At 30.1% G+C, this 22,105-nt stretch overlaps 15 protein-coding genes across 15 annotated transcripts; 3 read left to right on the forward strand and 12 right to left on the reverse strand.

Annotated features, from left to right (window-relative positions):
* Positions 1-480: 480 nt before the first annotated feature.
* Chro.80261 (hypothetical protein) lies at positions 481-1,665 on the reverse strand. Its single annotated transcript, XM_662270.1, has 1 exon — positions 481-1,665. One exon carries the CDS (start codon positions 1,663-1,665, stop codon positions 481-483), a length of 1,185 nt encoding a protein of 394 aa, XP_667362.1.
* A 1,562-nt stretch (positions 1,666-3,227) lies between these two features.
* On the reverse strand, positions 3,228-4,484 carry Chro.80260 (ENSANGP00000014983). The annotated part of the gene is made up of 1 exon (XM_662271.1): positions 3,228-4,484. One exon carries the CDS (start codon positions 4,482-4,484, stop codon positions 3,228-3,230), a length of 1,257 nt encoding a protein of 418 aa, XP_667363.1.
* Positions 4,485-4,872: 388 nt separating this feature from the next.
* Chro.80259 (BRG1/brm-associated factor 53A) lies at positions 4,873-6,144 on the reverse strand. The annotated part of the gene is made up of 1 exon (XM_662272.1): positions 4,873-6,144. The coding sequence occupies one exon, from the start codon at positions 6,142-6,144 to the stop codon at positions 4,873-4,875; it is 1,272 nt and encodes a 423-aa protein (XP_667364.1).
* A 428-nt stretch (positions 6,145-6,572) lies between these two features.
* Positions 6,573-7,001, reverse strand: Chro.80258 (hypothetical protein). Its single annotated transcript, XM_662273.1, has 1 exon — positions 6,573-7,001. One exon carries the CDS (start codon positions 6,999-7,001, stop codon positions 6,573-6,575), a length of 429 nt encoding a protein of 142 aa, XP_667365.1.
* Positions 7,002-7,138: 137 nt separating this feature from the next.
* Chro.80257 (serine/threonine-protein kinase Nek1 (NimA-related protein kinase 1) (NY-REN-55 antigen)) lies at positions 7,139-8,740 on the reverse strand. The annotated part of the gene is made up of 1 exon (XM_662274.1): positions 7,139-8,740. One exon carries the CDS (start codon positions 8,738-8,740, stop codon positions 7,139-7,141), a length of 1,602 nt encoding a protein of 533 aa, XP_667366.1.
* A 1,144-nt stretch (positions 8,741-9,884) lies between these two features.
* On the forward strand, positions 9,885-10,298 carry Chro.80256 (histone h2a). The annotated part of the gene is made up of 1 exon (XM_662275.1): positions 9,885-10,298. The coding sequence occupies one exon, from the start codon at positions 9,885-9,887 to the stop codon at positions 10,296-10,298; it is 414 nt and encodes a 137-aa protein (XP_667367.1).
* Positions 10,299-10,834: 536 nt separating this feature from the next.
* Positions 10,835-12,160, reverse strand: Chro.80255 (poly (ADP-ribose) glycohydrolase). The annotated part of the gene is made up of 1 exon (XM_662276.1): positions 10,835-12,160. One exon carries the CDS (start codon positions 12,158-12,160, stop codon positions 10,835-10,837), a length of 1,326 nt encoding a protein of 441 aa, XP_667368.1.
* Positions 12,161-12,916: 756 nt separating this feature from the next.
* Chro.80254 (proliferating cell nuclear antigen (PCNA) (cyclin)) lies at positions 12,917-13,705 on the forward strand. The annotated part of the gene is made up of 1 exon (XM_662277.1): positions 12,917-13,705. The coding sequence occupies one exon, from the start codon at positions 12,917-12,919 to the stop codon at positions 13,703-13,705; it is 789 nt and encodes a 262-aa protein (XP_667369.1).
* Positions 13,706-14,371: 666 nt separating this feature from the next.
* Chro.80253 (hypothetical protein) lies at positions 14,372-14,830 on the reverse strand. Its single annotated transcript, XM_662278.1, has 1 exon — positions 14,372-14,830. One exon carries the CDS (start codon positions 14,828-14,830, stop codon positions 14,372-14,374), a length of 459 nt encoding a protein of 152 aa, XP_667370.1.
* Positions 14,831-15,579: 749 nt separating this feature from the next.
* Chro.80252 (hypothetical protein) lies at positions 15,580-17,124 on the reverse strand. The annotated part of the gene is made up of 1 exon (XM_662279.1): positions 15,580-17,124. The coding sequence occupies one exon, from the start codon at positions 17,122-17,124 to the stop codon at positions 15,580-15,582; it is 1,545 nt and encodes a 514-aa protein (XP_667371.1).
* Positions 17,125-17,289: 165 nt separating this feature from the next.
* Positions 17,290-17,565, reverse strand: Chro.80251 (hypothetical protein). Its single annotated transcript, XM_662280.1, has 1 exon — positions 17,290-17,565. The coding sequence occupies one exon, from the start codon at positions 17,563-17,565 to the stop codon at positions 17,290-17,292; it is 276 nt and encodes a 91-aa protein (XP_667372.1).
* A 176-nt stretch (positions 17,566-17,741) lies between these two features.
* Chro.80250 (hypothetical protein) lies at positions 17,742-18,419 on the forward strand. Its single annotated transcript, XM_662281.1, has 1 exon — positions 17,742-18,419. The coding sequence occupies one exon, from the start codon at positions 17,742-17,744 to the stop codon at positions 18,417-18,419; it is 678 nt and encodes a 225-aa protein (XP_667373.1).
* A 438-nt stretch (positions 18,420-18,857) lies between these two features.
* On the reverse strand, positions 18,858-19,103 carry Chro.80249 (hypothetical protein). The annotated part of the gene is made up of 1 exon (XM_662282.1): positions 18,858-19,103. One exon carries the CDS (start codon positions 19,101-19,103, stop codon positions 18,858-18,860), a length of 246 nt encoding a protein of 81 aa, XP_667374.1.
* A 152-nt stretch (positions 19,104-19,255) lies between these two features.
* Positions 19,256-19,477, reverse strand: Chro.80248 (hypothetical protein). The annotated part of the gene is made up of 1 exon (XM_662283.1): positions 19,256-19,477. The coding sequence occupies one exon, from the start codon at positions 19,475-19,477 to the stop codon at positions 19,256-19,258; it is 222 nt and encodes a 73-aa protein (XP_667375.1).
* An 832-nt stretch (positions 19,478-20,309) lies between these two features.
* Chro.80247 (hypothetical protein) lies at positions 20,310-21,206 on the reverse strand. The annotated part of the gene is made up of 1 exon (XM_662284.1): positions 20,310-21,206. One exon carries the CDS (start codon positions 21,204-21,206, stop codon positions 20,310-20,312), a length of 897 nt encoding a protein of 298 aa, XP_667376.1.
* Between the last annotated feature and the right edge of the window lie 899 nt (positions 21,207-22,105).

The following is a 22,105-nucleotide window of genomic DNA, read 5'->3' on the forward strand; positions in this document are numbered from 1 at the left end:
TTCCTGTAAACTAGAATCAAACTTTTTGTTTGTTAACGAAGTTTGATTTACTACTACATCAGAAATTATTGAATCCGAACTTGCAATTGAAATCTTAAATTTTCAATTTGATATCGAAATATTTATATTAATAGTTAATATTAGATTCAAAAACGATATCTTCTTTCAAATAAACTTACCGTTGTAGAAGTTGTTGAAAAAGTGAACATATTCTGATCCAGTTGAACTGAAAATGAATTATACAACACAACCTATTATTTGAATAAAAATGATATTTAATATTGTAATTTAATAGTGTTTACCAATACATGCATGCATTTATTGCATGCATGTATTGGATGCATTAAATATATATGTACTTACCACGCACTTATATTCACTCCCAGTTAATACGGAAACTCCCAATACAAAAGTAAAAATTCCTATTGAATTGGCCTTAATCTTCTTTGTTTGTGCCATTATTGGATCAACCTAAATTAATTAATTATATAAATTTGAATGAGTTAAATATAAACCTACCTCACTTGTTTGTACTCCTGACTTTGTACAATAAGGTATTTGAACTACAAAACCTGAATCAATATCCCCTATAGAATATTTTTGATAAGTTATTTTTAATTCAATTCGAAATGTATATATATATTCAAACTTACCACTATTCTTAATATAAACCTTTAGAGGACAGCCAAAACTACTCATTGCTGTGCAAGCCTCCAAAGGTGGTGGTTCTATATATGTAATAATTCCAGGAGAAGATGTTGCTACCCAAGACACAGAAGAAGCTTCGACTGAGAACATTATTTCTGTGTCAAAGATTGAATCAAAATTATATCCCAAAAAGAATCTACGTGATTGTATATTAGTTATATTTTCCATATCATTTTGATCCACCTCTTCATGACCAATTTCTCCCAATGAATCCAAAATCAACTGTGGAGAACCAGAATTTTGTGCTCTCACTGAATATTGTGAAATCTTTCCAAGTGAATGATCTTCTATAACTTTCTTATAAAAGTGAGCTATCTGAGCTCTTTGACAAGTCCCAGGTGGATGATAGCAAAATCTACCATTCACAGAACTCCAAGTATGAACACTTGTTCCTATCTTATCACATGAAACTCCTGTAAAGTCTGCATTTTCTGGAGGAATAATTAATGTTGGCTTTAAACAATCATTCATTTCCTCTTCTGTTTGGTTTTTTGAAGCTTTTCCACACCCACTTCTTAAAGGAGGAATTGCAATACTAGCAGGCATCCCTTTTGGTGAAAATGTTGGTTGTAACATGTAATAACCATTCAAATCCTTTGCATTAGCACTCCCAAACGGCGGTCCTGAACTTATTACCTGTACTGAAGCTCCAAAATTTGGATCATAGAATGATGGAGACGATGAATTTAATGTATGTACAGAAGTCTGAATTCCTGATTCTTTATGCCTTATTCTTGAACAATCTATTGTGGAATCTTTATTTTCTTTCTTACATTCATTTTCCATATTTTCCAATTCTGTACTTGATAACTTATTAATTGATGATTCTGTTGGACTAAACCAAGATAATTCAACCTCTAATGAGTATTGCCAATTCCATCCACCTATTCTAAAAGCTGTCCACCATGGTGGTATCCAAACTGGGCATGACTTCGATAAGTAAACATTCCACCACATTCTTTGCTCTATAAATAGTTTAAAACAATTCAATAAATTATTTCCATTTGTAATATATTAAACTTACGTATCCATGAACAATGTAATGTAGCTCTTGAAAATGGTGCATCAGTATTTATCTAAAAAAAAAAAAATTATTTAATTGGAGTAAATATGTCATTGATTTCTCCAATATAAAAACCCTTAATCCCTAATAAAAGCCCCTCTTCCAGCATTTTAATTCAATTGAACTTACCGTTACATATAATTCTGGACACCAACAACACGATCCTTGTGATCCAGGTGGTATTGGAGTTTCTTGAGTCCAATTTTTTTGACCTGGTGGCACTATAAATCATTTTAAATATGTTTTATTAAGATATTGCTAAATTCAAAATAATTTATTAAAACTTACAATTTGGTGTTCCATATAAATACTCGTCTCTCACTTTCTGACAACTTCTTAATTCATGATTACAGAATCTAGATGGGTCACCTTCAACTTGAGTAAACGAAAACAATTTTATATCTTCTTGAAAATCATGATATAAAGTTGAAATATAACTCAAATCATATGCAATTAATATTGGAGACTTCTTTATTGTAATTTTAAATCCATTAGAACCTGGGTCTGCTTCTTTTGCATTCTTTCCATTTACTTCTGATGATCCAAAATTCAACGATACATCCTATAAAATTAATTAATTTCAAAATATTTAATTTTCAATTATTATTTTACTAAAAAAAAAAAAAGAAGCCTACCTGATTGTTCTGTATAACTAAATGACCATTCAACATTTTTTTGCATTGTCCATTCATACACATTTCTTGTTCTGACACAATTAACTGTGAAATAGCATTTCCTACCAACCAGTTGATTGATATTAATAATAAATAAATAATTTTCTCCATTATATATTATTTTATTCTTCTTTCATCTTAAATTTTTAAATTTTCTCTCAATTTTAAACCATTAAATATAAATTTATATATCTTTCACAACGAATTATTCTTATTTCAACTCCCACACTATTTTGCTTTTTAATTATTCTCTTATTATTTGTGTGGTCATATTACCAAATAAAAATATTTATAGATTTTCTTCCATAACTTTAATTATTTTAGCTGATATTGTTAAATACTCATATCTCTTTATCTAATTCCTTATTTTTCAATAGTATTCTTTAAACAAACTTTATGTCAACTAAAAATTATTTAATCAATCTCTAAATTATTAGTTTCTTGATTTTTTTTTTTTTAAATAATAAAGTTATTTCAAACTCATGATTCACTTATTAATTAAAAAAGAATAATTATTTCATTTGTGTATAAAAAAAATTATTACTAAAATTTGCTCACTAACACCATAAATTTATGTGGTCAATAAAATCATATACCGGTGACAAGTTTTATTGCATGCATGCAGGCGGGAATAATTTTCAATTACACGCAATAATTACGTGTAATTAATTAAAATAAAATAGATTTGAGATTAAATAATTTTAATTAATGCGTTTGAGCGACAATAACTATACTCATATTACTAGCAATGCTAGTATAATTCATCAAACTATAAGCAAAGACTAGTTTGAAATTACAATAAAAGTTTTATCATTGAAGTCAATTACAGAAGAGTTTCTGTGAATGATTGAATATTCTGTGTAAAGTCTGTTAAAATCTTCAATTTTATCAGCATATCTAGAAACTCCAATCTTTTTATTATTTTTAGAATTACTAAATAACTGGCCACATAAAAATAGTTTACCTGTTGGAGAAATAATTGCTGATGATCTACTTCCACATGAAATAAATGGCTTTAAAAGATCCAACTCACTAAACTTTTTCAATGTTACTGGAGGATAAATGCTTTTTTTATCATCAAGTATACCACACTGTCCATATGTATTATCTCCCATGCATAAAATAGAATTTATTGAAGTTAATATTAAACAATGTTTTTCACCACATGTAATCTTTTCTATATATATTTCCCTAGAATTACCTCCCAAACCCTCCTCAATTTTCGTATCTTTACATATATTATTTGGTAATTCATCCTCTTTTATGTATTTCAAGTTTGAATTCTTTGTGGAAAGACCCCAAGCTTCTATTTTTAATCTACTAAAATTTGGAAAGTCTGGATCATAAATATACATATCATTCTCACTAAATTCACCAAATGTATTATCACCCCAAACAAACAACTGTGAATCTGAATCTAAAACTAGAGTAAAATAAGCACCAATTGAAATTTGTTTAACTATTGTATCATTAAGCCTACAAATTAATTCCATCCTAGGATTATGAAAATCCCAAGCATATATCTCACCATTATCTAAAGCTATACATGTCTTTTCCTTATATGATTCCACTTCTACAATTTTATTCTTCCCTCCAAAAAATGTCTCCAATTTTGGTTTAAATACTATTGGACTCTTTAAATCATACAATCCCCACCTATATATCTCCCCTTTACTTGTTAAAGCTATGGAACTATAAGTACCTGCTGTGATCTTTATTACTCCCTCAATGTCTTCTTGTATCTTTTTTGGCTCCTTTAATTTCTGTATTGATTCTCCATGTCCAAGTTGTCCAAATAATCCTGTTCCATATGAATAAATTTCAAATTCAGATGTTAAAAACAACACATGATTCAATCCTGAGCTCACTTGTATTATTTTCTTCTTTCCCAATGTATGAATTGTTTCTATATTATTAATACCTTTATATACAGAAACTGTTGTCTTTTTACTCACTGGACGGCTTAAATCCAGCAAATAATCTGATGTTGTTATCAAATATTCATTCTTTGTATTCTGATTTTGAACATTAGAATACATAGATATTTTCCCCACACTTCCTTTATCAATCAATCCCTTACATTCACTCCATTAGATAATATTTTTGCAAATACTTGCAATAATCACGACGGCCCGGCGCGCGCGCCAACTGCATGCAAATTACTAGATTTATTTATTTTATTAAATTCTCTAATAACATGAGAATTTGACGGGTTTTTCCTACTTTTTTTTTTATTAATAAAATTTATATAATAACTTGTTTCTATTTAAGAACATTCTAAATGAACGTTTATAGAATCTTAGTGTGAAAAAAGTACCAAATTGATAAATTACAGATGAAAATTAAGAGGATAATAATAATTATAATAAATAGTAATGTAATTATAGATTAGCTTAAAAGGGAAAAAAAGAGAAATAATCGTGTAAGTTAGTTAGAACACTTTCTCTCAACCAATTTGGCTCCATGTTCGGTATATTCCTCCTTACTGAACCACATTTGCTGGAAGGAACCTAAAGATGCCAAAATACTACCACCTATCCAGCTTGAAAATCTTCTTTCTACTGTAGAATTTGGGGATATAATCTTCAATTTAGGTCCCCCGCCTGATAATTTGTCATCTTCAGCCAGGGATTTTGAAACACGGTCAGCCAAACCTGGAATTATGGATGTACCACCAGTTAAAATCACTGCTCCTATTAAGTCTTTTCTGATATCAATATCACAAGCTATGATAGTATTAGAAATTGCAGAACATAGTCCTGGGAATCCATTAGTGTTCACTGGAGGAAATTCAGAATCGTTGATAATCATCTCAGGATTTAATAAACATTCAGGAACACGAATACCAATAGGTTCAGAGTCTATTAATGTACCATCAGGCAACTCATAAGTAGATGTTGCAAGTGCTGATGATGTTTTAGCAACCTCTTCGTGCTCAACGCAACGACAAATCGATTCCTTTATATTCCTTAAAACCTCTCTTTTGCCATATTCAATATATGAACTTGTCACTTTCTCTAAGTTAACACTTTCATAACTTAATGGTTTATCCTTGTGAATTATCTTTTTAAAGGAGAAATTAGGGGAAATACTCAAATTCTTTTCTTTTAGTAAATGTCTGGCAATTTGGTCATCCAGAAAATCTCCTCCTATTGGATACTCACATAGTGGTTTTTGAAGGGTATATCCATCCAATATTGGAACAATTGAAGTTGCTGTTGCTCCAATATCTACGACTAGACCTGATGATCTACCTACAGAAAAAGCACTCAAAATTGCCTTCTTTGCCGTATAAACTGCTGGTACATCAAATTTTTCAAACATTATTTCAACCTCCTTTTCTCTAATCTGTCTATTATGCTTGGACGGTTCCGTTAATAATATTGGATGCTCCCTTAAATCTGTTGAAAGTCCAATTTTCCCTGAAGTTGTTCTAATAATCTCCTCAAATACATCACCATTCAAAATCAAATCACCATCCACATACTTTAAACAAGGCTCCACCGATACATCTTCCAAATAACTCAAGAAATTTAACGGAAACCTTTTATCACCGCTTTCCTTAACTCCAACTACTGAAGGCCAAACTTGTCTTGGACAATCTTCCCCACCATACCCTATCTTCGTCATATAACTACCTACATCTACAATAATTGCTCCCACATCATCTCCGCCAATAAATGTCTCCTTTCCACTCATTTTTGCTTTATTTTTTTTTCTTTACCTTTTCTCTGACATTAACACTTGTTTCTACAAATAATTCATACCGAGATTTCGGCGCCAATAGTTGCCCGCCCTGTTAAATAATACAGGTATCGTTAAAAAGATCTTTATAAAGAAAACAAGAGGGTATTTATTAGAAGGAATTAAAAAAATTCTATAAGGATATTATTAATAGTTGAAATATCTGGCTTTGTATTTAGATTTAGGTTTGAACTTTGATTGGAAATGAGAATTTTAGTTAAACATTATGTAGGTGTTGGTTATTAGGGAAAAAATAATAAAAGGAAATTTTTAAATAAATTTCAAAGCGTGAAAATACTAAATTGATGTATATATAATATATATATTTATACTCAGTATCTAATTGCTTCTAGATAACTGAATTTAGAATAATAATCTCTCTATCATTCAGAAAATATGTTTTTGTTAGACCAAATAGACATGCAAAGTTCCATTTCTGCAAGCTCCTTAACTTGTTGATCATGGTGATGATCATCAGTAACTTGATGGTTTTTACTAGTAATATTATCAAGATAATCTTGGCTCTTTTCTTGTTCCATTCTTGATTTTGTAGCTTTTATTTTGTCTAGATGACGTTGATACCTGCCTTTTATATATCTTTCAGAATTATGTGTTTTATTAATACCTTTTGATAATACAGAGATCTTAGATGAATTCTTATCTACTTTTGATAATTGGGATCTATTCTTATTTGTTGAAGTATCCTGAACTTTTTGAGCAGAAATCTCAACAAGAGCTGAATAAATTTCATTAGACTTCAACTCACTAGTAGAAGGAACATTATTCCTGAAAAGTGGATGTAATTCGTCCATAATTCATATTGGAAGATTGAATGACCAAAAGTTAGTATTAAATATATTATTAGCTTTAAAATCAAATGATTTATTATTATTGTTAAGTAATAAGATTTTAATTATCATTTTTAATTACCATTTTAGGCGCAAAATAATTAACTTGTATCATTTATTTCCATATTTCCTTTAAATTTGGCTTCAGCTCTTCCTTTTCTCATGATCTCTCTTAATTGTTCCCTTTCCTTATCATATTTAATTTTTAGGTTCTTTCTCAAGCTTGCATTACTATTTGTTCTGTTAATTGTAGATGGGAGTTTTTGTGAGATCTTTGGCTGTTTACAAGAGTTTTTTGTATTAGTTGATTTTTTAGTACTATTACTATCCCGAAGTTTATTTGCGAGATTTCTCTTAATCATTTCTTCAGTTGTAACTTTTTTACTATTAATAGCACTAAGTTGTGTGACAAAGAATTCAACAGTAGTTTCAAGTTGTAATAATATTTCCTTTCTAGAAAGTGGTCTCTTATTTTGCTTGTTCTTCTCTTTATTGCTGAAATAATCAATAATTTCTTGGTACTTACCTTGGCCTGCTTCACAATTTTGTTCATTTGAACTTTGATTCTTAATCATTAAGCTCTTACTCTTTGAATAACTATTACAAGTAAATATCTCCTGACTTTTAAACCATTCATCTAAACTTTGTTTTAAAAAAAACTTGGAGCTTTTGTTCTCAGTATCCACATCTTGTTTAATCCAGAAAGGAATTCTTGATATATTAATATGATTTTTTTTATTAACAGAATTGTAATTAAAAGTACTTAACTCTTTACAAATACTATTAAATTGACTCCAATGTTTATGATTACATGTATTTAGAAATGAATTAATAAAATTCAAGATATATATATTAGATTGAAAGATTTCTTGAATATTTGGTCTTTCTTGAGGATTAGGATTAAGTAAATCTTTAATTATATTGACTAGTTCTTGAGAATATCTCTTATTTACACCATAAGTTTCAATATGATTATTAATTTCCTTTTTAAATTGATCTTTATTTCTAATAGAAAATATTAACATTTCTTGCATTGAATACTTTCTGAAAACTTTTTCTAAAGAGCATAGTTCCAATAATAAACAACCAATACTCCAACAATCACTTTTTTTATCGTGTTGCATATTTGTATATATTTCAGGTGCTAAATAATAAATAGAGCCTTGTACAAGAGGATTTGAAAAAGTTTCAGACTTATTTAATTCATCCTTATTAGATGATAAAATATTGGAAATACCAAAATCAGAAAGTTTAACCATTCCGTTGGAGAATAAAATGGTATTATTAGATTTAATATCGCAATGAACAATATTATTATCATGTAAATATTTAACTCCAAGAAGTATTTGGAAAAAAATAAATAATACTTCATCTTCAGTAAAGTAAATATTATCTTGTCCTTCTTTTCTTCTTGCTTCAATTTCACCATCTAAGCTTCCATATTCACCAAGTTCCATAATTATACAAAGTAGATTCTTAGTAGTATAAGATTCGACCAATTTTACCAAATTTATATGATTTATAATATTAAGTATTTTAATTTCTTGAATGGAATTATTCTTTTCAATTTCAGTCATTCTACTCATATTAACTACTTTGGCCACCAATTTTTCTTGCATTAGTTCTCCTTTTTTTGTCTCTATCAAATAGCATTCACCAAATCCTCCCTCTCCTATTTGATTAGTTACATAATATTTATCCATTTTAAATATATTTAAAATTTATAATTTTTTTGTCTTGCTAAATTACTACTATTATATTACATTGATTTAATTACAGAAATTATATATTTCTTGTAATAATATATTACTTCTTCTTTTATTATTTAAATACTAAATTCTTAAATTTATGTCCAAAATTTACATTTAATGTGTGGTTTATGCCACCTTAATGGTATTTCAATGCTTTTGTCGAGATAAATAAATGTATATTTATTTAATTCTTTCCCCACCCCCAGATTTTTCCAGGTTATGATTTCAACCTTCCTTTCTTGTGGGAAAAAAAAACTTAACCATCAATTTTTTTTTCAAACCATTTTTTCATAGTTAAATAATAATAACCAATTTTTTGTTACATTATTTTTTTTAAGTCATATTATAATTGTTATTAGCTTTTCCAACATTTAACTCTTTAAAATTCTTGCATTGTTTTATAAATTAATTAATTATTCTATTAATATTCTATAACTTTTTTTTGACGAATATCTTTTACATTTAAATTACATATTATTTAAAATATTGTTAGAACTTATAACACATCCTGTTATGCATGCAACTAAATTAATGTATATACCGGTGTTACATACAAGAAAAAATTACAAATTATCTAATAGCAAAAATTGCATGCAATTACGTGTCAAATTTATTTAAGAAAAAAAAGTACTAAATATGCTAATAATGAAATAAAAGTATTAAGTAGAAAACATTAATAAAAATAATATTTAACCAGTAATCATCATGAACAAATAATCTGTATTTTCTCGTTCTAATCGATCTTTATTAGTAATCTTTTTATATCGTCATTTGCATTTTTGACTCCTTCATTACCTTGCCACCCAATTCCCAAACCAATAAAATCATTCCCGCCTACAATTTAAGCCGGTCCTAGACAAGACGTTGCGTGGAATATTAGATATGTGGCCAGGGGCCAAACAGCGGCTAAATAAGCAACTAGAAAGGCAAGAATAAATGAAAAGAGGGTTGATGTGGGGAGAAAGTGTGGATAATGAATAAAGTAAAAAAAACGGTAATGGAAGTGGAAACAGTTCTATCAATTTTGAAGGTGTGATAATCGCAACTTTGATATAACAAAAAAAAATATATTGAATATAAAATAAATCAAGAAAGAATGTCTGGAAAAGTAACGAGTTCAGGTGGAAGAGGTGGAGGAAAGAAGACTACCCGTAAAACTATGTCAAACTCTGCTAAGGCAGGATTACAATTCCCAGTTGGTAGAGTTGCAAGATACTTAAAGAAGGGAAGATATGCAAAGAGAATTGGTGCTGCTGCTCCAGTCTATCTCGCTGCCGTCTTGGAGTATTTATGTGCTGAGCTTCTTGAACTCGCTGGTAATGCTGCCAGAGATGCCAAGAAGACACGTATCACCCCAAGACAAATCCAATTGGCTGTTAGAAATGACGAAGAACTCAGCAAGTTCTTGGGTAATGTTACTATTGCCAGCGGTGGTGTATTACCAAACATTCCAACTGTCTTGTTGCCAAAGAAATCTAAATCCAAACAAGGAAACTCACAAGAATTCTAAGCATTCAATATTGCTTTGTTGCAATTCGATATGTATATATAATCGAAGCGATTTCTATCTTCACCTTTGTTATTGATGGTACTTAGTTCCTATTTATGGTGATATGTAAACCACACACTGTGACATACTAATCTATTAGATGGCCGATCCAGAATTTGAGGGTTTCTTTTTCTTCATGAATAATGCAACCCCCATATTCTGATTTTCCAGGATAATATTATTCATCTGTGAACATTCACCTTGTATTAGAATTGTAGCCCTATCAGGCGGCACTAGCCGCCACTATTTAGTATTGCATAACTTAATCGTTTATTAATTAAAAGCTATTCTATTCTCTTGCATGCCCTAGTATTAAGGTAGAACCGGAGTTTTAAGCAAATTCTAGCTGTATGTACCGGTGTTTGCATGCAATGTACATGTGGATAAACACGTAATGTAGAGATTAACTCGATAAATTTTCGAAATTACATTCTAAGAAAAAATACCCTCTAAAAAATATTAGCTTTGAAGCACATCCCAAACATTTTCAATGCTCTCTACGTTAACATCACTTTGAGAGCATTCTCTTTACTAAAACCACTAGTTTTATGTTTTTTAAAGAATGCATCAGAGAGTTGGCCACAAGTTGTATATTTACTTTCAATCTGCCTAATTTGTTTAATATCCAATTTTTGTGACCCGTCTGAATATACCAATTTCCTATTGCAGATACAAGCTGCTATTAATTGTAAAAAAAATTTATATTGAATATCTCCCCCAAAAACTCCTCCACCCCAATATCCTGTAACAAATGGACTGCGATCCCTTTCCTCGGACTCCCCATAGAAATCATCACATAATGCTGATGTAAGTTTGTTTATTTCTCTTAAAGCATATTCCAATGTAAATTCTCTAAATCTAGAACCTCTGGATAAAGCGTCAACTACAGCATAGACTCTTGGTATTGACATGTACATTTCCGGCTCTTTAATTGATTGAAAGGTAAATTGATTCGTACCAAATCCCCTGTAATTCGAATATTTCATTACTCCCCTTATGGTAACTGAATCCTCATCATGTAAATCTTCTAAGAAAAGGCGTCCAATCAAAGTTTCGGGGACAACTGTCATCACTATCTCTTCCTGATTCATGCAGTTATGTAATGTTGCACTGCCATATATCTTATTAGCGAAGATTGCCTCTACCACATGCCCTCCTGGATTATGACTCTCCATGAACCCACTAATTATCTGCGTTGGTTTAAGACTTAAAGATGAACTTGTTAGTATATATTCTTGTAACGGTGGTCTATGATGTCTTTGAATAACTACATACTCACTAACCATTGGATCTCGTTGAGATATTTTATGTCCCATGATATTAAAGTAGCTTAAAAAGCTACTTAGTTGATTTGAGGATGCACGGCTACTACTAAAAAACCCTGTAAAATCAAGTCCTGGTGTTTGATTGTGAAAAAAACTACCCGGAAATAATCCTAAAAAACCAGCAAACAAGAATAAAACAATCATCTTTCGTGTGAACATCTGTATTGAGTTTGTTTTCTGTGTTAATATGTTTCTAGGAAGTTCATTATCAGCTAAATTGTCAGTTATTTTCACCAAGCATTCTGATAATACTGAAAATGTGCTCGAAAAGAATTTAGAGGATTGAGTTCCATCTGCATTTAAAAATGAAGATTCAATTTTTGATGATATCTTTTCGGTAGATGACTTTATATGACCATCATTGCTTGCAACCCCTAAATCCTTGACGAAACTCTTTAATGAACTTCGAGAATTCACATTTCGATGGTTTAACGAAATGAAGTTGGTAATTTTGCTCCAAGTATTAGCTTCATTAAACAAATATCTTATTTTGTTCATTTTATAATATTGCTCTAAGCTCAATTATATATTTATACTTGTGATTTTTAGTCCTAGTAGAGTTTCACAAACTAAAAATAGATTGGCGGCAAACTATTTCTAGATTTGTGTGAAATTTTTGTAACTAGAAAATATATATATATAAATAATTAAATAATGAAAAGAGAAAAGGAAAAAATTACTAATGAATTAAAATATTACTTATTGATTTTGCACTTTCCAGCAGTATATCAGGAAGGAATCTCTTAATTAGCTTCAAGTATCTGTCATATTCTGAATTCATGAAAGTTACTATAACGTAGAATAAATAAATATGGAAACAAAAATTCTTACTTAATACGAGCTTTAACAACTAAATAACTCAATTTAGATTTGTTTTCCATCAATAGAAAAACAAAAAAAAAAATTATTACGTGTGCAATAATTATTGCTTTTTTTTACATGCATGGCAACTGCCCCGCAGTCCCGTGACTCGGCGCCATGTGGGGAGGGTATATACTACAAGAAAATCGTCTGTAAGCAAGCAAAACGCAGAAAATATGTCTATGCTGTATAATTTGGAAATACTAATAAAAGGTAACCTCCACAGGTATAGGTTGTGGGGAGTTCAGCAAAAAAAGGGGGAAAGGACTTTAATTGAGTAGAAAAGTGTATAGTGGACTAACAAGATAAAGGATAGAGAAAAAAATAAGAGAGAGTTCTTTATAAGTTACTTTTATTCTAGGTCAAAAATAGGTCAATTTTATTTAAGAAAAAATGTTTGAAGCTAGATTATCAAACGGAGGGATTTTGAGGAAGGTTTTTGAAGCTATCACAAATTTGGTCAGTGATGTAAATCTTGAATGTAACGAAAGCGGAGTAACTATCCAAGCAATGGACAATAGCCATGTTTCTTTAGTTGGCTTGTACTTGAAGGATACTGCTTTTGAGAGATATAGATGCGATAAGAATAGAACTTTGGGATTAAATACTCAAAATGTAGTGAAACTACTAAAGTTATGTTCAAATGATGATCAAGTTTTACTTAGACATGATGATGAATCTGAGAGTCTGATTTTCATATTCGAAACGCCAAATGGAGATCGAGTTTCAGAGTTTGAACTAACATTGATTTCTATTGATCAAGATAGTCTTCAAATCCCAGAAACAAGCTTTTCATCTGTAGTAACTATGCCATCTAATGAATTCCAAAGGCTATGTAGAGATATGGCACAATTCTCAGATTCTCTCTCCATTGATGTAACTAGCAAAAACGTCAGATTCTCAACTAAAGGGTCTTTAGGTTCTGGTAGTATCATTTTAAGACCAAAAGAAGGAGCAGATTCTGAAGCTGTTGCGCTTGATGTTTCAGAGCCATGCCAATTAGTATTTTCACTTAGATATCTAAATAACTTTGCCAAGGCTACTCCTTTGAGCAGTAGTGTAAAACTCAGTATGAGTGAGAATCAACCTCTTGAACTCGAATACCCCTTAGAAGGCAGTGGTTCTGGTCATCTTAGATTCTACCTCGCTAGAAAGATTACTGAAGACGATGAACAAGAGTAAAAGTCTTATAAGGAATTTTCTGGCATTGCCATTTAAATAAGCGGGCAAATGTCTATACACGTGTTCAAAAAATGCATATATGCATGCATGTGTATTGCATGTTTGAGGGGAAACAGAAATAAATGGCGGCATTATATATAAGTAGCTTAGTGTTCTATAGTATTGAATGTAAAGAATATTATTCTTCTTTGTCTTCTGTTGAGATATCCTCAAGAATTCTTTTGATATCGTTAAATGATTTAAGTTCATCTTGAAGGCATTGGGATAAGAGAATGGATGCGTCTGTAATCTTATCCAGACTTTCTTTGTATTGTTCTATGCTTTGTCTAATCATATTTTCCGTGTCATCTTCTGGGATTATAGGTTCTTGTGATTCTGTTGGAGATGATGTTCCGGTTAATACACTATTTGAATTTGTTACATCATTAATGTTAGAACTGTAATTTGAAGCTAATTTTTTACTAATACTGCCAGCCTTGACCGCAAGTTCATATCCTTCTTTGATTCTATTTAAGGACTTTATTACATCTAAAGTAAATTTTTTGTCTCTTTTATCTAATAAAGATGGACTCCTTAAGCTTTCTTGATTTCCTAAAAAGTATTATTAAATAAAGAAAAGAAAAAGAAATTAACATTAAAATTATCAATTTCAATTTAATTTCTTAATTAAATTAACTTACCAGACTGAGAATTAAATAATAATCTTAATCTCTCACATACATTTTGAGGAAATCTTTGGTGAGATTGCCAGAGTCTTACTACCTGTAAGTATGGAGATCTTTGTTCAAAAGTTAGTCTACTAATAATGGGAGCAGCTGTTAAAAGAAATTGTTCATATCCTATTAAAAAAAACTTCCTCGATTCATCATCATTTGTAATTGCTCTAGTAACCATTTCATGAAATACATAAAATATTGCCAATCTTTCCTCCTCTCTCAAACTTTTATCTACAAAAGCTTCTCCGAAAAGAGAACAAAGTTGTTCTCCTGAACTTCTATAGAAAGAAAGCCAAGATGCCATTTGAGAAATTGAATCATTATGATGGGATAACTGCTTAAAATTCCTCAATATTCTATCAGTTGGAACTACTGGATAGTTTTCTTCTCTACCTTTATTATCTCTCATCCTTTTCTTTAATATATTAAATCACTTATATAATATTTAATATTTATATATATGTATATATCTGTACATTATATATAAATATATATTAGAAATATATATAGATATATATAAATAGAAAGTATTTTACTTATTGCACATCTAAAGACTAAAAGTATTATAAGTTATATTATTTGCACTAATATATATTTATATATTTCTAATACTTGATTACGGTTATTTATCCACAAAAATAAAATTTTATATTCTGTTTCTTCTTTACTTTTTCTTGAAGACCCTCTTTTTTTAAATTCAATGAATTCTCAATCAACCTAATAAAACTCAAGAGAATCAAGAACTTTAAAATCGATTACTAACTTTATTAATGTAAATATATTTTTAAGTTTTAATATTTATATTCGCTACTATTCATTATTGACAATTCTTACAAGTCCCCCTAATTTTCTGTATATATTATTTTTCTTTTACAATTTACCGCCCAAATAGCAGGCGGGAAAATGTGCATGCATTATTTGTCAGAGGCTGAATATTTAGAGTGGAAATTAAATTAAAGAAGAGTGGGATAAAGTTAATGTGGGATAGGGTTTATATTAATTGAGAGCTGTTAATAGAAGCATTCAAGTTTGGTCCTGATTTAGACAATGAAATGGAGAGCTGGTGATTTAAAGAATAGTTGAAAGTTTTGATTAAGATATAGAGAGAAAACAGAAAAAATAGGTAAATAAAAAATGATTATTCTCAGTTAGGTCCAGCTAGTATTGTGAGTTAATCTCGTTAGTAAGTAAATTAATACATTCCTTTAAATGTATAAGGCAATAGCTGTTGAAAACAAAATCCTTGATAAGAGTTAGATCGTGATTATGCTTGTGTTTGCCTGTAAAGTTGATACTACAATCTTTAATACCAAAAACGTCGTCTTCATTACACATGGAAGTTAGAGATGGAATGTTTATACTAAATGAATACTTTTCATTCTCGTTATTATCAAGAGTGTAGTCGCATTTCAATGTGACAGAGAAGTCAAAGAGAAATCTTCTAGTTCCACGAATCATTGCAACTGAGGCTTCTCCAGATAAATTATCAACACTTTCAATTGAGATTGAAACATTTAAATCTCCTCTTTCACTAACTTTTCCAGTAAAATGCCTTCCATCCCCTTCTAAAAGTATCCTCTTTAAGGTGGACCTAGCGGTTTCAGAAACATCTTTATCCTCAAAAGTTGTACCTTTAGAGTTCCAAGAGCTTATTCCAACTCTTGATTTGTCAATATCTGCAGAGCTCAAGTCATTTTGCTGAGATGCATCGCAAGAATAAGAATCTTTATTGTTAATCAGAGTTGGAGTGAATTGCCTGTTCAATTCTTTCTCTTGTTCTGTTAACTCTCTCTTAAAGTAGCAATACCCCATTTTCTTAGTTTCTTGTAGAATCTTTAGATCCTCTTCATCCAAATCTACATCATCATTACTTACATTATTCTTCTTGGAAATAATGGTTGCTGGCTTTTTTTCACTAAGCTCCTTTGCATTCCTTTCATTTGCTCTTGTCTTCTCCCTCTCCTCCTCCTTCTCCCTTTCTATCTCCTTCTTTTCCCATTCTTCAAAAGGCATAGCCTCCTCCTCTTCATCATCTGAGCCAATTTCAGAATTCTTTGATTTTATTTGTGCAAGATATTGACTATACTTTTCAATTCTTCTCTCTCTCTCTTCTTTCTTCTTTTTCTCAACATCCTGCTGCTTATCTGAGTACAAACCTCCATGGAACATTCTACTAAACCCACTCTTATTCTTCTCATTATCTTCCTGAATCTTTTGGCGTAAAACCTTCAATTGTCTGTGAGCATCGGCATTGCTTGGATCCAACTTTAATACATTTTGGAAATCCTCCTTACTCTCCTCGTACATTCCAAAGCCTAGCCTAGCTAATCCTCTCCTATATAAAGCCTTGACATTCTTTGAATTCTTCTTTAATACTTGTCCTGTTACTTGAATAGCTTTTGACCATTCCTGAATCTTCACATATATCATTGCTAAATTCAACTGTAAGCTTTGACGTAATTCTGACATTTCATCCTCTCCAAATCCTTCCTTTTCATCATCTTTTTGATCTATTTTCTCCAATAATTCTAAACCTTTTTCATATTTTTCTCTTGCATCTGAGTAATTTCCACCCTTATAACTCTCATTTCCAGCATCTTTCAGCTCTTTTGCACTATTAAACATAGTCATACTGCTCTCACTCTGATCATCTGAATCACTATTAATTGTTGTGTCTTCCATTTTTTCGTCCTCCATATTCATCCTCTATTCACAAGTTTCCACACTTTCCTTAATAATAAACCTCAAAAATAAACCTCTTTTCTTAAATCTCCCAGTTACCAAAAATTTGGGTACTGAAAAATTCTGTGAAAAAGAACTAATCACTGAGAATTTTTTAAAAAAAAAAGTACTTTTTTCTCCTTTTTTTTAATTCCCTTTTTTTTCTCTTCCCTCTTTAATTTCTTCTTTTAAAGGTGGTACCGACACTTGGCGCCACTTCCCTGATCTTTTAATATATATCCGAGTATTTCTATAAAGAAATTCAAAAAAAAATAAACCACCACTTGCTACTTTTAACTGCTTCTTTTTTATACTTTCTACACGTTTCAAAACACCTTTAATAATATAATTCTTAGCCAAAAACTTGCTATAATCATTACTTATTATTTCTTTTCCTAATATTTCATTCCACCGCCATGTCATCTTCTACTATTTATTCTTTGTCTCACATTTTTCTTTTTCACCTTCTAGGCGGGCAAAATGCGCCCCACTGGAAAAGGCGCCAACTTTTCTTTTTAATTAGTCAAAACAAGTATGAAAAATGAGAATATTGCGCAAAGAATATAGAAAATCGGTTCAGATTTCAAAAACTTAGTAGAATGTTTGGGTTATTTACGAGGTTTGTTGTGGTTTTCTTTGGCCTAGTTTTGTCAAGTGTTTATTCTGAAGAAAATGAATTGGTTACTTATGGAAGTACAGTATCAGTATTACATCAAAATACAAAATGTCATTTATATACGACAAAGATAACATGGGCAAATGGTAACCAGGCTGTCACTTGTAGCAAAGATTTGGATTCAGAAGGACATTTTTACATTAGAGAAGCTGATGCTGAGTATAAGGGTGCAGGCTTTCCTGTATTATGTGGGGAGTCTATTCGTTTACTACATTCAGCTACTGAGAAGTTTGTACAATCTAATAAGTCTTCAAAATCAATGATAAGTAGACAAATTGAGATTTTTGGTGGTTCTGGTGAATCTAGTGGCTATTTTAGAGTTGAATGTGAAAAGAAGAATACAGGGCAAACTATTGATGTTAAAGATAAGGTTCGACTTTATAATATTGAAGCTAAAGGGTATCTAACAGTTAGTAAAAGACACATATTTGACAACAGAAATTGTCCAAGATGTCCAATTGTTGGTCAATATGAAGTAACCATAGTTAGCAAGAGCAGTAGTGATAATTTATGGAGTTTCAACTCTATCATGATGCTTTTGCATTCTTCTAGAAATAATCAAGGAGAAAATAGCGACCAAGAGTCAAAGGATGAGCTTTAGACTCATATTATTTCATTAGGCTCTATAACACTCTAGGCTCTATTATAATTATTCAATAATATCTACAATTTATTAATTGGCTGAAAATTTAGCTTTAATTCTTTAATTTCATAAGGTTTAATCTTGGACTCTAATGATACACTAATTTCCTTACATATCCTTCCCATCATCGAAACTATTTCTGTCAGTTTAATTGTTCATATTATTTATCATGAATCATTCAATCATAATTTGGTTTAGATTATTCACAAACTTACCTTTATCTTGAGTTGAAATTTGTTTTAATTTAGGTTCCAAATTCTCCATGTCATCACAATCTAATATAGAATTTGGGAGACTTTTGTTTTCATCAGGAGACAAACTTGATTGGTGTAAGCGAAGATTATTTGATCTAAATACAATTAACATTCTTCATAATATCATTAATATAATATTAACTTACATCATTTCCATATCGTAAAATTCTGAGAAATATTGGGTATTTCCTAAAAAAGAATGATATTGTTTTTCCCTAGCTTTTCTTTCCATTGGTGCTAAAGATCTTTCATTCGCATTAGCTATATTCAATAATTTAGCTTTGAAATATTCTAATACATCAACATCTAACTCTTCAATACTTGTATTCGCAGCAGTACCGGCATCTGAGACGACAAGATTTAAATCCAAAAAATATGCTAAAACCATATTTTCAATGCTGAAATCGCTTTCTAAGACACTATAAAGATATTCTTTAAGGTTATGAAACCTATTTTCGTAGAATTCTTTATTCTTTTGCCACCACCATCCTCTTGAAGGAAGCTATAAAATATATTAGAAAAAATAAAGTTAAGAAAAACTTATAAAGAAATAGGTAGTAGAATAAAATAATTATTACTTACTTTTGGAATATTTGGATATCTATATTGAAATAATTGATCAACTTGTTCAAAATCCTTAAAACTTCTTTCTATATCCCATGATTCGTTATTCTTTTTATTATATATATTTATACGATAAACCATTCCCTGAGAACTATTATAATAATCCAACATTTCAATCTTAAATCTTTCAGTATCCATTTTAGCTTTCTTTCTATAATTACCTTCCCACACTAATTAAAATCAATAATACCTTCAAAATTTGATATGAAAGAAAAAAAAACCCTGTATACTATTTAACTCTCGATTTACTTCAACATCCCAAATCAAAATAGAATTTGTTATTTTAAAATTTTATGTTCTATCATTTACCTACTTTTTTTCCCCTACTTTCCTTTACCATACATCCTCTCCTACAATTTTCCCTCGGTCCCTGGATCTATTCGAAATGACTTATTCATGTAGCGGGCCCGCCGGCGCCAATGTATTGATTTCTATAGTGGGGAATTAATATATTTGAAATATATAAATAATTAATAATAAACCCCAAATAAATGTTCATAAATTTGGTAGCTATTCACTTCAATAAATGGTTTACTTTATTTTACTTAACTTTTATCCAGTGTTTTTTTATATTGCCTAAAGCATCATACTTTTCTCCCTCAATGAATGAATATACGCATGCTAACGCGCCTTTTATTTCTTTTCTTTCTCTTTTTCTCTCGTCTTGTTTTTCCTATCTCCTCTTTTTTTCCTTCGTCTTGTTTTTCCTATCTCCTTTCCTTTGTATATCTTTCCTTCTTTAATCTTATCCCTACAATATACAACTCCTGCTTGATTTAATTAAATAATTATTATGCACTTACGGGTATATCCAATAATTCAAAATAACGTCAATATTGCATGCAATTACTGCATGTAACTTGAAGAAGGAAAAAAAATTAATTTCTAAAATTGGCGGGAAGTTCATGCAGTAATCAAATAAGAAAAAAAAAAAGTAAAAGATAAGATTGTAATAAACTAAATTAATTGACTATTCAGATTTGGAATAATGTTGGTGAACAATTTGGTGAACTTTATCAGTAAAATCAATCAAATCTGACTCATTTTGGAATCTAAGCATACATTGCTGAATTTCTGATTCAGGACCAACAGCTATAAAATTAACAGCATAACCTTTACGTATATTAGAATTCCTTTGAAAAGTTTTAGAAATTTCAGGATTCAAAGGGGAATTCAATAATACCTTATAAATTCCTTTTTGACGAAAGATTATTCTAGGCTGAGTAATAGTTTTTGAAACTTGATCTTCAAGAGGACCCTCGTTTTTATCGGAAGTTTCTAGCAATTCAGAAAGATCCTGATCTTTTGGAATATTCAAATGAATTATTCCTGTTGCTAACTTTCTAAATGACTTCTCCTCATTTTCTAAAACTTTGAGCATAAACAAATCCACATTTTTGCATTGATAAACAGTTTCCTCGTGTTCCTCACCTGTGAAAGCTTTACTTTCAATCTCAGGTTCCTCGTTTGCTTCTTCATTATTTTCCTCATCTTCACCTCCAGTAGTGCCCGTACCATCTCCACCTGATGCTCCAAATATTCCGATACTATTATTCTTTGTAGCTCCACTGAAACCTGAAAATAAGAAGTTACTATTTTCAGTATTCGCTGCTAAAGATACAAATGGATTCTTGAAACTACTACTTAATCCCGAATTTCCAAATGGAAGGATTTCCTCCTGATGGTTTTCTTCTTCCTTATTTTCGACCTCCTTTTGAGTTTCAACCTCACCTTCTCCTTTCTTATCGCTCGCTTCTTCTTCATTCTTCTTTTCATTCATTTCTTCCTTATCCTCATTTTCATTCTTTTCCTCCTCATCTTTATCCTTATTTTCGTTCTTCTCTTCCTCTTTTGTTTTGTTTTTCATTCAAACTACTATCTATAATGTTATCATTAATACCTGATTTCTCATTTTTTTAAGTCTTTCCAAAAGTGAAACTAGTGGAATCGACTCAGAATTTGTGGCAGTATCAGGTGTAATAAGTAAACTTCCAGAATCACCTAAATCATCATACCTTTTTCTTATTCTAACAATCTTTCTTGTACTTATCTCTTCCTTATTTTCTATTACATCTCCTCCTATACCTTCCTCATTCTTGTCATTTTCTTTAGACGATAATCCACACAACTTTCTCTCCTCTAAATCATAATTTTCAATAGTTAATTGAAAATCAGCCACTCTTTTTGACATTATTGTACAAATAATCCCAAAATATGCTCTTTTCCTTTTTATTTATTAACTTGAAGAAAACTTTTCAAAACTTTATTGATAGTCCCCAAGTATTTCTCTTATCCGTAATCTATCCCTCTAAAAGGAGAAAAATTAATACAGTTACTTTTACTATTATTATATCTTTTAATCTCTTTACTCCCTTTAATATTTAAAATTACCTTATATTTTTACTTTTTAATCCATCAGTTTACCGCCAAAACTGTCCATTAATTTATTTTTGGTCCATAATATATAATACCTTTTTGCATGCATGCATACATGTTATTTGATAATTAAATTTGATAATTAAAAATAATATCAATAAATAATCTCTTGTTAATTCCTCATTTATTAATTAATACCCAAAATTTAACTATATTACCAAAAGTTTTGAATTATAATCCCATTTTGATTTTAATTAATTTATTTCATAATTTGTTTTTAATAAAAGGAAAAAGTAAAAGTAAAGTATGTATATATAATATATGAGAAATATATACTTGATTTAATCCAACTTGATAAATATATATATATTTATATATTTAGACCTCAAA

This window comes from Cryptosporidium hominis (genome assembly GCF_000006425.1).
Source record: "Cryptosporidium hominis TU502 chromosome 8 CHRO018101, whole genome shotgun sequence".
Classification (NCBI taxonomy): domain Eukaryota; phylum Apicomplexa; class Conoidasida; order Eucoccidiorida; family Cryptosporidiidae; genus Cryptosporidium; species Cryptosporidium hominis.